This window comes from Oncorhynchus keta, chromosome 10 (genome assembly GCF_023373465.1).
Source record: "Oncorhynchus keta strain PuntledgeMale-10-30-2019 chromosome 10, Oket_V2, whole genome shotgun sequence".
NCBI classification, from domain to species: Eukaryota; Metazoa; Chordata; class Actinopteri; order Salmoniformes; family Salmonidae; genus Oncorhynchus; species Oncorhynchus keta.
This window is the reverse complement of record NC_068430.1, coordinates 59,384,613-59,400,390: the sequence shown is the minus strand read 5'-3', so window position 1 is coordinate 59,400,390 and position 15,778 is coordinate 59,384,613. Positions and strand designations below refer to the sequence as shown.

The window sequence follows — 15,778 nt, the reverse complement described above, 5'->3', positions numbered from 1 at the left end:
TAGAAAAACATGGATTAAAGTTGTCAGACCCAATAGAGGTTAATTCATCCCATCCATCCATCCATCTATTCATCTTTTTTTTAAATGAAATAGAGTTGCCTTGTTACCTTCCTGCCAGCGCCAGACGGTGATGGTGTGCTCAGGCTCCACCCCTACCGACAGCAGCAGCTTGCCCGTGGCACTGAAGTTGACGTAGCCCACCCCCTTTGCGTGCGAACACCGTAATACAGACAGCGTCTGTTTGCTCATTGCGTCCCACACGTGGATGGAGGGGGCGAGGCCTGCAGGCAAAAAGCAGTCCCGCAGCTTTACAATGACCTTGAGTACTCAAAGCACCACGCCTCAAGAGGTCACATCTCAGTCACAACACAGGGTTTGAGGGTCAAGGAGGAGGATGGGAAGGGTGGACATGTTGAGGACAATCCAGTCGTACAAGGTTACTTTATAACGGGTCACGTCTAATTCACTAAGGGTCGGTCCTGGTCTGGCATCTACATGCATAAACTGGTACTAGTACAAGGGGCAATATTGGTAAGTGACTTACCATATACAGTACAGTACAAGAACCATGAGTGGCTTGCTTAACTACTTCGGCATGCTCACAAGAAGGGCTAAGCAAGGATTCATTCATAGTAAGACTTCATTCATCAATTAATAATCACTGACACTGGCAGGTTGACAAGCTACAATACAGTACTCAAGTCAATACTCACCACCAATTTCCAAATCTACACAAAAAGCAGTAAATTATACCACAGAGTTTTGAAAAAAGATTAGAATTTTTCTTCTGCAAGTAAAAAACATCAACTATAAATAAAACATTTTGGGATGGGTTATGCTTTCAATGGACATGCCACGTTTGTGTAAGTTGCACTGAAATAAACAGGATGATGTTCATTAGGGCAAGCAAAAGAAAGTGCTTTAAAACATTTGGAAATTACGTTTTTTCACTGAAACAATGTCAGACCCTCTCTGTTTCAGTGCGTTTTCTTCCATTTGGTGCTTAATGAACATGACCCGGAATTGAAACCAAAGTAAATAAGACATGAAGAATAAATGCCACCATCTTACCTGGCAGGTCGGTGACATCACCTGTTATGGAGTGGACAATGGTGAAATGAGGAAGCGTCAAAAGTAACAAGAGCAATGGGTAAGGATGACATTTGGCATGAAAGTGACCACTTCAAATGCTCTGCGTGGCACAGATGTAAAAAAAAAAAAATATGCAACAGTCATGTGACAGCATTATTGTGCATCAAGAATCGATTGAAACACACATTCAATCCTGGGCTCTCAAGGACACAGCTAAAGGTTTTGAACTTATTGTAAACTGAGAAGTATTGAAAACTGCTTGACATTAGCGCCCCTTATTTGCATATCAATATATACAGTTGAAGTGAGAAGTTTACATACACTTAGGTTGGAGTCATTAAAACTCGTTATTCAACCACTCCACAGATTTCTTGTTAACAAACTATAGTTTTGATAAGTGGATTAGGACATCTACTTTGTGCATGACAAGTCATTTTTCCAACAATTGTTTACAGACAGATTATTTAACTTATAATTCACTATATCACAATTCCAGTGGGTTAGAAGTTTACATACACTAAGTTGACGGTGCCTTTAAACAGCTTGGAAAATTCCAGAAAATGATGTCATGGCTTTAGAAGCTTCTGATAGGCTAATTTCCAAAATTTGAGTCAATTGGAGCCCTACCTTCAAACTTAGTGCCTCTTTGCTTGACATTATGGGAAAATCAAAAGAAATCAGCCAAAATAATTGTAGACCTCCACAAGTCTGGTTCATCCTTGGGAGCAATTTCCAAATGCCCGAATGTAGCACGTTCATCTGTACAAACAATAGTACGCAAGTATATACAAGGAGGAGGAGGAGAAGGAGACGCGTTCTGTCTCCCAGAGATGAACGCACTTTGGTGCGAAAAGTGATAATCAATTCCAGAACAACAGCAAAGGACGTTGTGAAGATGCTGGAGGAAACAGGTACAAAAGTATCTATGTCCACAGTAAAACAAGTCCTATATCGACATAACCTGAAAGACCATTCAGCAAGGAAGAAGCAACTGCTCCAAAACCGCCATAAAAAAAGCCAGACTATGGTTTGCAACTGCACATGGGGACAAAGATCGTACTTTTCTGAGAAATGTCCTCTGGTCTGATGAAACAAAAATAGAACTGTTTAGCCATAATGACCATTGTTATGATTGGAGGAAAAAGGGGGAGGCTTGCAAGCCGAAGAACACCATCCCAACCGTGAAGCACGGGGGTGGCAGCATCCTGTTGTGGGGGTGCTTTGCTGATGCACTTCACAAAATAGATGGCATCATGAGGTAGGAAAATTATGTAGATATATTGAAGCAACATCTCAAGACATCAGTCAGGAATTTAAAGCTTGGTCGCAAATGGGTCTTCCAAATGGACAATGACCCCAAGCATACTTCCAAAGTTGTGGCAAATTGGCTTAAGGACAACATAGTCAAGGTATTGGAGTGGCCATCACAAAGCCCTGACCTCAATCCCATAGAAAACTTGTGGACAGAACTGAAAAAGTGTGTGCGAGCAAGAAGACCGACAAAACTGACTCAGTTACACCAGCTCTGTCAGGAGGAATGAGCCAAAATTCATCCAACTTATTGTGGGAAGTTTGTGGAAGGCTACCCAAAATGTTTGACCCAGGTTAAACAATTTATGTGATGAAGGAAATAAAAGCTGAAATAAATCATTCTCTCTACTATTATTCTGACATTTCACATTCTTAAAATAAAGTGGTGATCCTAACTGACCTAAGACATGGACTTTTTACTAGGATTAAATGTCAGGAAAAGTGAAAAACTGAGTTTAAATGTAGTTGGCTAAGGTGTATGTAAACTTCTGACTTCAACTGTATATATATTTTTATTTTTTATTTAATCTTTACTTAACTCGGCATGTCAGTTAAGAACAAATTCTTATTTACAATGATTGCCTACTCCGGCCAAACCCTAACCCGGACAACGCTGGGCCAATTGTCCGTCGCCCTTTGGGACTCACAATCACGGCCGGTTGTGATACAGCCTGGAATCGAACCAGGGTCTGTAGTAACACACTAGCACTGAAATGCAGTGCCTTAGACCGCTGCACCACTCAGGAGCCCAAAACAGGGTGCTTAGTATGTCCTCTGAAGAGCAAGAGTAAAAACACAATTGAAGACTCACACTAAATGCCAATTAAAAGCCCTTTGAGCAAAATTTGCATTCACTCTTTGACCCAAAGTATCTTCCACATAAATCTGATACAATGTAGCAAAAAAAGAAAGAACTGTGCTCACAAAACAACACCAGTGCCGATAAAACAAAGCCAAACCGTATGTGGATGGGTTCAGTGAAAGTAATGAGAATAGAGTGGGTTCCCACTTACCAATCTGTCCTGTGGCAATGATGTTTAGATACTTTGGGTGTTGATTGACAGTGAGACACAGAATGTCATCTGTGTGCTCGAGGTAAAAGCTCTGAGTCCCTGTGAGGAGAGATACAGTATGGAACTTTAATATCAGTCCCAGCACATTTCAAGAGTTTTTCTATACTTTTAAATGACTTATTTCCCCCCTATTTATATACAGTTACGTGCAGAAAAAAGGTTGTCATAAAATAAAATATGTATATACAGCCTTACAGGTTGTGACAATTATCACTAGAATAGTCAATAGTTCAGCAAACAGTTAGTTGTGTCCACATTCTGAATATGAGTGTTATACCTTTTCGTTTTTAGAGGGTCCTGGGTTTGTATAGCCCATGACTTATTTATATATACATATATATTAAGTGTTCACATTTGTGTGATAGCATAGCACAATAGCATTAAGAAATATAGTCATAACGAATACAGGCGTCCTGTTAGGATGCCTATAAGAAGCACCAGACCCCAATACCCTTTTCACACTATCATGCCAACATGAACCAAAGTGTGCTGCACATTTTCCTTTCCAGCACAGTTTGAGGAGCACTGACTCTGGATAAGAGCATCTGCTAAATTACAAAAATGTAAACTATGGTGAAGGTGTAACCAGGCCAGCACAGTATAGCTTGGGTTGGCTCAGGTCAGTAGTGTGTTCAGTGTACCTGTGCTCATACACGCAGGGACGGACTGGGACCAGAAATCTGCCATGGCATTTCTAACAGGCCGGCCCCCATACCAACCCATTTTTGCCTTGAGGCCCCAATTATTAGCCAAATACTGATAAGTCTGCGTGAAACCCCCAATAAGACAGGCCAAACTGGGCTAAAGATGGACCAGCCCATCTGGCATTTGCCATAACTGCCCTATGGCCAGTCCATCTCTTCATACACACCAGCAGAGAGGTTCTGGATGACCACTGCTGCGGCAGTGTGGAAGATGATGTCGGCGCCATCGTTGAGGTAATGCAGGTTGTTTCGACAATCAAAACCCCGATATCCAAACACATGTTCCAAGGCCAGCTCCTGAAAAGCACACCCAAATGAGAAAAAGCAACAGGAACTTTATTTTTTCCCCCGAACATAAATATTTAAAATGCTAAATACTGGACAAGCTGATGTTTCCCATCAAATGTTTTGTATGAACATTATAGACCTGACACAGCCATTCCTTTGGCAACATCTCTCGGCCCACCAGACCCTGCCTGGCTATTTAACTATGCAACCTCCCCTTTTAAAAATGGATCCATCTCACAAACCTCAACAAGTTTTTTCTTCTTGGTTAAGTTGTTCTTCAGCAGTTTCTCTGGTAAGGGGGCAGCTCTACTGACAGGAGGCCTGCACAGAAGAAATTATAACATGGCGAATTGACATGATTCATATGAGCCATTCCAGAGGCTTTTAGAGTGCCTAATTGCACAGTACTTTGCTGTACATGTCTTACCTGACTTCACTCTCGCCATTATAGACCTACTGTGTCTTTATGATGTGCTGTTCTGTGTTTTTACTGATTTGAAGTTTGTTTGTGTTTGTAGCACTTTGTGTTTTTGAAAAGTGTTACAAATAAAATGTATTATGATTATTATTGTGATTATTATTATTATTAGAGCAGAGTAGTATGGAAGGTCCAGAAACAACTAGCCACAGGATGTAGATCTGAAAGGATTTTCAGAGGCATAGATAACTTGAATGGTAGTAGCTCTGCCTTGCCTCCCGATAGGTGGAATTACGACAAATGTTCTCCTAATATTACGGGGCGACCTAACTTTTCTGCGCACATAATGATAACCAGATTACAATAAACCAACTTGTCTGCGTTATGTTTCATGACAAGAGCATTACTTCATGGGACAGATGTCATATTTTGATTATCTACTCAGATAATCTGATTATTTTCTGGCTGCTACAAATACGTTATCAAAACCTTCTTACAAAAGCAGTATACAAACTGACCATGCCATTCTAAAATACGTCATTCATTATTGTTGGCCATACGGTACCTTTCCTCCACGAGCACTTCTTTCTCTCGCTGGTGAGGCTTTGTGCCAACCATGGCCCGGATGCTGACAGCATAGATCTTGGTGATGTAATCGGTACCCTTCTCTCGTGCAACATCACTGTCATACCCTACAGAGAGAAAACATCATGTCAATTCCTTGTGCCTGAACAATACAACCATGTATAACCACATACATACAATCATAAACCAGAGACAACCACAACCAAACTGTATTTAGCCAGCTACATTCCAAACATACCATGTGAGCGCAAGACCAAGTGAGCGCAAGACGTGTGATTGCAAGCACAAGACCAAGCCAAACTACGGTGATTAAGCAAGACAGCGGGAAGGATCACTGGTATAGACCAACAATCATCTAACAGCTTGTACACAAAGCTCATCCTTCAAAAACTGGAAAATATCTTACAGAACAGTACATATCCCTTTCTCCCAAAATGCTGTCATAGCAGCCTCAGCCTGACTAGGGGAAGGAGACTTCTTCAAAAGAGGCTCAGGATGAACCGATACAGTCATTAGGCTATGCAATGGGTAATCTAATTGGACTCTTGACTAGTTTATAGAAGTGTACAGTAAATATGTGTTGCACTTTCATATGCATTTTATAGTGTTTATTCTGTGTTTTTATGTACATGTATATGTCTTTTTAAGCACATGACCAAATAAATTCCCCCCCTGGTGGGATAATAAAGTTGATCTAATCCATCTGTTATGATCTCCACCCGGCACAGCCAGAAGAGGAATGGCCACCACTCATAGCCTGGTTCCTCTCTAGTTTTTCCTAGCCACCGTGCTTCTACACCTGCATTGCTTGCTGTTTGGGGTTTTAGGCTGGGTTTCTGTACAGCACTTTGAGATATCAGCTGATGTAAGAAAGGCTTTATAAATAAATTTGACTTGAATCCAGGGGTCTCCAACAGGTCGATCGCAAGCTACCAATTGGATTTCACAAAATTGGGGAGAAAAAGGGGGTAAAAAAATAAATAAATAAAAGAAAAAAAGAATATGTAGAATCACAGGAAATTTCCTTTAAAACGGCAACCTTTTCTCTCAGCTGCGTGGCAAAATGTGTAGAATAGCAGAAAATTAGCAATAAAACTGCATTTTTTTTTACCTCAGCTCCATGGAGAGATTTGTATAATTGCAGGAAATTGGCTTAACATTTTTTTAATGTTTCTCTACACCACCAAGATGGGGGCCTCTAAATATATTCAAAAAATGTATCTGCGCCGACTGCGCCCCCTGCTATACCCCCTGCCACACCCCTGCTACACCCCCTGCCACACCCACCACCTAAGACCCCTTTTAATCCCGAAAAAAAACGATACCTCCATCCTCCTCCGCATCGTCGTCAGACTCCTCGCTATCCACCGCCTTGCTCTCCTTATGTCCCGACGACTCGCGGCCCCAAATCATGAGCGCAGAGTCAGCGCCCCCCACCGACAGCAGCATGGTGTCATCATTGGACCATCGGACGTTAGTCACATTGGCACTGTGCCCCACATACTTCTTAAACTTGGCAAACTGGCCCTGAAACAAAGGAGTGGTTTGTTTCAGTGCAGTCAACTCCTGGGTCGTGTTCATTAGGCACGAAAGTGAAGAAAAATTCTCAACAGAATGAAACTGGGAGGTACTACGTAGAATTTTGTCCCATAGCAAACGCTTGTTTTTGTTCTCCGTTTCAAAACATTTGCTACAGTGTGCTCTAATGAACAGAACCCTGCTAATGTAATGGCATTGAGATTGTTGAGAATGTGTGCAATACAATATAGCATTGCATTTCTACGTCAGACTTGTATTCACTCACCTTGGAAGGATAACCAAACAGCTTTAGGAAGCCAAAGTCATCCCCAGTGGCCAGCAATTTCCGGTCTTTGGTGAGAGAGGCAGCATTTACAAAGCTGAGTGTGGGCCAGACCCCCTCGCAGGTGGGTCCCAACACTGAGGTCCAGGTGGCCCATTCCACCTTTTCAAACTGGAAACATGCAACACAGACAGACACAAACAGGCATGCACGCACGATGCTTCTGAAAAAGGGTTTTACATGTACATATAATCTTTCACCACTGACACATCTGTGCGAAAGACGCTATATCATTTTGATGCGTGGTTTCCTCAATAGGAGCCCATGACAAAATCAAGGAACTTATCATGTGTTTTCACCTCCGCAATATTGATAGTTTGTTTCCTTCCTCTTGGGGCTTCGAAGAATAGTTGTTCTTTGGTACCAGTGTTGACTTGTAGCAATTTCCCTGTATTCAGGATTAAAAACAATAAGATCTCTTGAAAAAAGTATAAATATTACTCTTGGGGCTGAATCATAAGAGAAATGTGCATGTAAGGGAAGAAGGGTGGACAGCAACAAATTAGATTGCAACTAGAATCATCAATGACTAAATGATTAAAGGCCCAATCTGTAATTTGTCTGAATTTGCTGCTATAAACTATACAAGAACATATGCAACAGTGTGCACAGTGGGTATTTATTTATACGACCTCCCAAGCCAAGTGTATAGGCAGTTCTATTCCTTTCACTTACCACGGGTATCCCAGTCAATGTGGGTGATGTAGCTGGAAGCTCCTTTACAGATGCCCACTCTCTTGCTGGTCAGCACATTGTAAATGTCCACAAAAGTGTCATGAGAAGCCACCGCAAGGTATTTTCCAGCATCTGCAGGGGGGAGAGTGCAGAGTGAAAACTGTAGTGTTAACCGACCTTGGTCACATACAACTTTGTTTGCAAAAACAACAGGCCCAAGAATATTTAGTCAATAAATGACCACATCCTGGAATTACCTTGGCAGAACCTGATATCCGAGATGATCTCTTTGCGGTGATGGAAGGTCACCATGTCCTCCAAGGTGTCGGCATTCACCACCAGGAAACTGCCGTCGTTCAGACCCACGGCTAAGGCTTTCCCATCAGGAGAAAAGGCACAGCATCTACCACCTCAAATCAAATAAAAACATAGCTATGATCCTGATTTCAGCCACAGAAACCGATTTTAAACATGCATGGAGGTAGAAAGAAAAATTGCAGATACTCTCATAATGCTGTATTCTGGGAGGATTATTTTGAGGATACTTGCTTTTATATTTAATTTAGGGGGGGACAGTGGTTGTCTTTTTAAATGCTGCATTTTGAGTACATTGAAATGTATCATTGTAAAGCCCTATTATTTTAAATGTCATGCATTGCAGATCTTTTGACCTAACGAAGATCCTTGTGGATTGAAATGTTTTCAATGGAGGTGGTAATTGGGAGGATATTCAGTGTGTGGGCCTTTATGTTCTTTTCAAGTATTCTTCATGAGCCCAGCACCTAATTTTTTAAAATATTTTATAAAGTTTTAATTGAAAAACAATTACTGGTACATCTGTAATACATATATACAGTAGAAGCGTTTGTGGTCATACGCACATTATGACCACAGACGTTTCTATATATGTATTACAGATGTACCAGTAATTGTTTTTCAATTAAACCTTTATAAAATATTTAACAAGACAAAATTATAGCAGGTACCTTTTTTAAGTTTGCGGACAGCTACCATGCGATGGTTGGAGGAGAGTTCCCAGATTCGGAGCGTTTTGTCATCACTTACAGTGGCACATATGGGAAGCAGAGGGTGAGCAGCCAAACCCCACACCTCACCCTCCATGTGACCCTAAACACACACACACGCGTAATAGTCAAACCATTTGTTAGGATTTTTAAGACAGTGAAAATCTGTGTAAATTCTGATCTTATGTCTAGCTGTTACATCCACCCCCTCTGCGCACCTGAACCAACAAGGTCATTGGCCCGCTCTTGTCAATTTCCAAAATCTCTCCATTTTTGGTCCCCACAAGGATGTGTCCATGTCCAAGGGTGATGGCCCGGATAGATGGGTTGTCCTCCAGCAGCAATCCTAAGAAAAGAAGCAGGAGTTGACGCCAAAGAGCAAACATAAATTCCAAAATAGCAGCAAGCAAATGGCAACAATTACCATGATTTGTACTGATGGCAGTTGTTGCTGCCTATGGCATTCATTCATTCATTCATGTTTTGAATACATTTATAATTTATTCATTAATTCACAATCATAGTATTTCTCAATATTGGTACATTACTGCTTGAATTTAGTTTACCTGGGGAATAGTTTTTGTGTTGAGATACTGTACATGACTTACATTTTAAAATATAATAGTCTATTAATAGCCTGCTTTTGGATGTGGAGTGAACAAATCGAAGAAGAAGACAGCTTACCTTTAGATGAAGCAGACAGCGAAGACCTTTTGATGGCGTAGGTCTTCAGGCACCTCTCAAACATGTCATCCCATAGCTCCACCACTCCATCCTTGCCCCCAGTCACGAAGCCCTGCGAGAGAATGAGGGGACTCTGTCACCGGGGGGGAATAATCGCCCACAAGCCCAATCACCTCCTTCACTAATTTAGATCCCAGTTGTGTTCTGCTTCAGTTTCCAAGGTAACCATTAAGGAACATGTATTCTATATTCTACCTGGGTCTACAGGTAAACGACAGGTCAAGATCATGCATAGATGAGCAAAGAAGCGTAGGCATGTGGTATGCTGATGGATTACTGAGCTGCCAAGTAAAGATATCCTGTTAATTAATCCAGAGAATTATAGTATTGGGTCTGGTTTCCTAGATACTGATTAAGCCTAGTTCTGGACAAAAAAATATAAATTATTTTTCGTCCAGGATTAGGCTTAATCTGTGTCCGGGAAACCGGCCCATAAAGTGAGGCAATTAGTACTAGTCAAAAGTGATTACTGCTACGCGACGGTTGGGGACAGCGGGTACCTTATCAAGAGAGCACATGGAGAACACTGGACCGTCGTGGGCCTTGATGGTCTTCATGAGGGTGGTCTCTCTCCAGATGTATACGTCCCCAGTGGTGGAACCTGAGAAAACCAGGTCCTCTGAGCGCCCGTAGCAGACGGACATCATGGTCTCCAGCTTCCCGAGGTTTCCAAAGATACCCCTTTTGAATGTGAGGCCTCCACCTTGGGTCCAACACATGCAGTCTTTCATACAAAGCTATTTCTTCAAGCGTTCAGAGTCGAAGGTTGATTTTGTGTGTCTTTTTTTTAGACAATGGAACGACAACAAAAACAGTACTGTTGCCACACTTCTAATAGTTTGCGTGGTGTTCATGTAGATAATATGTTAGAGGGCAACAAAGCAATTCATGGTTGAATTGCTTCACTGAACAGTTGCATTGTCAAACCAATATTAACTATCACAATTCTCACATGGACGTTGCAGAATAAGGACCATTTATCATGTCATTTCTTAAATACATTTCTGTTGTGTACAATAAAGTGCCTGAAAAACATGAGCTGGCACACACCCAGACAATAGTTAGTGTGGGGGTGCTGACTAATGGCGAATAAACGATAAACTATCAAAATAAAGAAAGTGGCACACTCCATGTATAATCTCCCAGCAATTGAATGGGTATTTACCAGCGTTTCGGCATCACTGTGCCTTCCTCCTGATGAAGTGATGTCGAAACGCTGGTAAATACCCATTCAAATGCTGGGAGATTTTACATGGAGTGTGCCACTTTCTTTATTTTGATAGTTTATCGTAAAATAAAGTGCCACCAGGTTTTCTGTGAACCCCAGGAAAAACAACTGTTGCTAAATTAAACGATATTGGGAATGGAAATAATCGTGGGGAATACCTGTGTGTTGCCAGAATTTGATATGCTTAATTCCCACGGTGACAAGCTTGTCCATACGGAAGGGGTTGCATTTCACCACAAAAAGCTTATCTTTGTGGCCCCTAGGGAATGGAAAGCAGAACCCACACACATCAGTCTGTTTTCTTCTCCATCGATGTTTGCATTTTGCTCATGTTTCATTGAATATCTACACCGTTTTTCAATCGATCATCCTTTTTAGTCATATTCATTACATCTTGATTTATGTGTTTACTCCATAGGGATACTTGAACATTAAGTTGTGGATGGAGGTAAACAACCCTGAATGGGAATGTCCTGCTTTACTGAATGCATACTGTACCTTGCTTTTGCCAGTTTCTCGCCTTTCTTCCAGTCCCACAACACGATGGAATGACCTTCGTCAATGCCCACAGAAACAAGACTCTTCCCATCCACTGCGGGCCAAAAGGAAGAGAGCCATTTTGTTATGCCCTCTTTGTTATCCCATCCACTCATGCGTGCATACAGCCGCATTCAGTAAAGGTCAGCAGCTTTCAGATATCCAGAAACATAGACATCATTTCATTTGTGTCGTCAGCTATTGGAGCAATCAAGAAATCCGGTTATGCTCTTGTTCCACGTCGTCTTTATCACAGTCGAGTTGCACAGCTTATCAGATCTCGCAATGCCTGTAGAAGTGTTTAACCCTTTACACCTGTGAGAATTGGCCTATGTGGATAGGGTTATATTTGAAATGTTTCTTACAGACGAAATATGAAAAGCATATGCATAACCAGGGTAGCAACTGAAAGGGAAAAGTTTGGAAATAATGGGAAAATTATTAGACCAAAAGGTGAGTACACAAGTTCACCTGCCACTAGCCTGAATCCAAACTATTTATTTTAATGTCGTATAGAGCTGGTCTTCTTTACTAAACAATCTTTGTTAAGAGCTGTCATTTTATTGAGAGGAGCTGCAGGTTGATTATCATTTTACTTTTGTTCCCCGTTATGTGAGTGATCCTGTACTGAATTTGGTTGATCGGAAATTGAGACTTGAGCTGTTTTGAATTCAAGATCACTCACATAAGAGGATAAAACAGAAAGAAATTCTGATAAAACTGCAGTTCCTCACAATAAAATGACAGCTCTTAATAAAGATTGTTGAAAAAAGACCAGCTCTATACGTCATTAAAACAAATAGTGGAGCTTTGCCAGCCAAGCCACGAAGAACACCGCTGCTGCAATCTCCTCCTTCAATGTTGATTTGTATATGCACTTTACATGTACTACACTATTCACAGCATTTATTGATGACGAAATCTGAAAATACTCTGGATACATTCGGTAACATTTACTGCAAACTATCACGGATTACAAAGGGAAACCCAGCCACAAGCTGCCCAGAGACACGAGCCTACCAGACGAGCTAATTGCCTTCTATGCTCGCTTCGAGTCAAGCAACACTGAACTGTGCATGAGACCACCAGCTGTTAAGGATGACTGAGTGATCACGCTCTTCATAGCACATGTGAGTAAGTCCTTTAAACAGGTCAACATTCACAAGGCTGCAGGGCCTTACGGATTATCAGGACACGTACTCAGAGCATGTGCTGACCAACTGGCAAGTGTCTGCACTGACATTTTCAAGCTCTCCCTGACTGAGTCTGTAACGCCTACATGTTTCAAGCAGTCTCTGTGCCCAAGAACGCCAAGGCAACCTGTCTAAATGACTACCGCCCTGTAGCACTGCAGCCATGAAGTGCTTTCAAAGGCTAGTCATGGCTCACATCAACACTGTCATCCCAGAAACCCTAGACCCATTACAACTCGCATACCGCCCCAACAGATCCACAAATAATGCAATCTCTATTGCACTCCACACTGCCTTTTCCCACCTGGACAAAAGGAACACCTATGTGAGAATTCTGTTCGTCGACTAGAGTGCAGCATTCAACACCATAGTGCACTCATAGCTCATCACTAAGCTAAGGACCCTGGGACTAAACACCTCCCTCTGCAACTGGATCTTGGACTTCCTGACGGGCCGCCTGACATGCTGATCCTCAACATGGGGGCCCCTCAGGGGTTCCCCTCAGTAAGCATTTCACGGCAAGAGCTACACCTGTTTTATTCGGCATGTGACAAATACTGTACAATTTGATTCCAGGAAAATGTGAGGTTGGTGCAACATAAGACAAAAAAAATACTAGGGTGAGTGAGAGGACTAAGTGGTGTCTCCAAGTGACCACACACCTCCAAAGTGTTCACAATTCCTAAGCAATTTCAATGCACTTTTATGACTCAAATAAGAATCTTCAACTATAAGGTTGAAGATAGCTCTCCTAGCTGTGCAGTTGAGGTAAAAGAGCAAACACACTTGTAGCGGCTTCGTTCGGAACACAACCCTGCATCCCAGCCATGACAAAATGACTGCTGTTGTTTACACAATAGAAGAAACGGTCCATTATAAATCGGAATCTGGGTCAGGCGGGCATGATTTGAAAGCTTGTTCTATTGTCAACATGACTAGCTAAGTTAGGAAATACGATCTCAAAGTGTTAGGGTTTCACAAGGCAATTCAGCGAAGCAGATCATCATTTTGGTGCACATAGAAAGGAGTCATGATTGCATTCAGGTGTGTGTGCCACAAGAAACAAACATAGGCTCATTCTGTTCAGAACAACCCAGCATATAACAACATGACATCTTGTAACTGTACATTAAACATAGTGATCATAAACGTTGTCACTGTGTGCAAAAGTTGCCCAATTATCAGGAGGGATGTGGGGCAACTCCTTGTCGTGTACGGTGCTCGAGTTCAGAACAGCTGTCAGTCAAACCCCATACAGCGCTGTGAAGTGCAGAGCCAGAGCTCTGGTGTCATGTTACGCATGTTACTGTACAGCCCTTACGTTCCAATTCACGTTCCATTTTCAACCTGTATATGGGTACAAGTGTAAAGGGCTATATAAAGCTATATAAAGAGGACCTGTCATATTGCTGTCTACCTTTAAGTCTACCAAAGATAGAGCAGACAAGTGTGCATTTAGATTCTTGGTTAACAATAAGCTGTCAACCAAAGCCATTACCACTCAAGTGATTAGCCAATGTTGCATCACTTACTGCGCCGTGCCTTCCGCTGTGCCAAACGTAATCTTTATTAAACATCAGTCAACTGTGAATCTACTGCTTGTCATCTCTGTTTTAACCAGAACCTAGGAGTGAACACATGTAAAGTAAACCGAAGGAAAATACAGTCAAACGTGCTGTAGCTCTCCCCAACATCGAGCATAAGAACAGGCCTACCTGTGAACTCCAGTGCACACACCCCTCTTTGGTGATGGCCCTTCAGCAAGGACAAGCACTTCAGTGTCTGGATGTCCCACACATGGATGGCTGGGTCCCTGCCAACCTGAGCATGAGGACAAATTCAACTTTCAACTGCAAAATGCATAGTGGGTGCTAAATACAGCACATAACTAAGATGCTAAAATAGTAGAGTTGGTATAGAGCTTCCAATTTCACTACAGTACCAGTCAAACGTTTGGACCTACTCTTTCAAGGGTTTTTCTTCATTTGGACTATTTTCTACATTGTAGAATAATACTGAGGACATCAACACTATGAAATAACACATATGGAATCATGTAGTGACCAAAAAGTGATAAACAAATCAAAATACATTTTACATTTGAGATTCTTGATGACAACTTTGCACACTCTTGGCATTGAGTAGGTGTGTCCAAACCTTTGACTGGAACTGTAAATACTCTTAAATATGCCAATTTAAGAAGACAGGGTAAAGAAAAAACGGTTACACTAACTTCTGTTGCCCCGATAAGTGTAATAGTTACACAGGAACTCCTATGTAGCTATGACTAGGTTACCTGGGGTGGTAGGTAGCCTAGTGGTTAGAGCGTTGGGCCAGTAACCGAAAGGTTGCTGCATCAAATCCCTGAGCTGATAAGGTAAAAAATCTGTCATTCTACCCCTGAAGCAGGCAGTCATTGAAAATAATAATTTGTTCTTAACTGTCTTGCCTAGTTACATATGCAATTACATGGTGATGGATTGCAGCAGCATATTCTATTACTCAAACGTGAGAGAGACAGAAAAAGTAGAGTAAATAAACAGAAATGAATATATGGTTGTGGATCTACCTGTCCAGTGGCAACGAAGTCCTTCAGCGGATGGACGGTGAGGCTGAGGATGTCGTCGTCATGACCCAGGTAGAAACGCTGTGCGTGCTGCTGACGGTTATAGACCACAGCCACGGCTGCTACGTGATACACCACCTCTCCTGCCTGGGTGTAGAATAGGTTGTTTCTGCAGTCACAACCTCTGTACCTGTGCAATGAGGAATTGACAGAAAAATCTATAGTTACATAATTTTATACACTTTGGTGATTACTGGTAAATTAAAAGTAGCGTGGCCTCGACCTGTCCTGATAGTCAAAACAAGGCTATTGGATACTTTATGGTACTTCGAAGCACAACATACTCTGGCGGAAATACTTTAAGCACGTGTAGAATTTAATAAATACCTGCCGCTTGGCAAAATCACTTTTGGAATAAACACTGCAAGTATATGAAGTGGCCTGACAGTACATACATTTACAGTCACCCTTGAGGTGC

General features: G+C 41.8%; 1 protein-coding gene across 2 annotated transcripts in view; it reads right to left on the bottom strand.

The window, feature by feature from the left end:
- LOC118389075 (echinoderm microtubule-associated protein-like 6) overlaps positions 1-15,778 on the bottom strand; it is a 60,120-nt gene that overhangs the window by 24,282 nt on the left and 20,060 nt on the right. The window contains exons 14-33 of one of the 2 annotated variants that reach the window (XM_052527406.1): positions 15,304-15,490; positions 14,450-14,555; positions 11,503-11,596; positions 11,163-11,263; positions 10,277-10,479; positions 9,717-9,828; positions 9,251-9,378; positions 8,994-9,135; positions 8,265-8,417; positions 8,008-8,139; positions 7,632-7,720; positions 7,276-7,443; positions 6,797-6,998; positions 5,452-5,578; positions 4,711-4,789; positions 4,348-4,477; positions 3,417-3,515; positions 1,072-1,092; positions 714-728; positions 108-281 (exon numbers count right to left, since the gene is read on the bottom strand). In XM_052527406.1, the coding sequence (XP_052383366.1) occupies positions 108-281; positions 714-728; positions 1,072-1,092; positions 3,417-3,515; positions 4,348-4,477; positions 4,711-4,789; positions 5,452-5,578; positions 6,797-6,998; positions 7,276-7,443; positions 7,632-7,720; positions 8,008-8,139; positions 8,265-8,417; positions 8,994-9,135; positions 9,251-9,378; positions 9,717-9,828; positions 10,277-10,479; positions 11,163-11,263; positions 11,503-11,596; positions 14,450-14,555; positions 15,304-15,490 (2,462 nt within the window). The remainder of the gene's footprint in view (positions 1-107; positions 282-713; positions 729-1,071; positions 1,093-3,416; positions 3,516-4,347; positions 4,478-4,710; positions 4,790-5,451; positions 5,579-6,796; positions 6,999-7,275; positions 7,444-7,631; positions 7,721-8,007; positions 8,140-8,264; positions 8,418-8,993; positions 9,136-9,250; positions 9,379-9,716; positions 9,829-10,276; positions 10,480-11,162; positions 11,264-11,502; positions 11,597-14,449; positions 14,556-15,303; positions 15,491-15,778) is intronic. The other variant, XM_035778800.2, reaches the window with a different exon arrangement.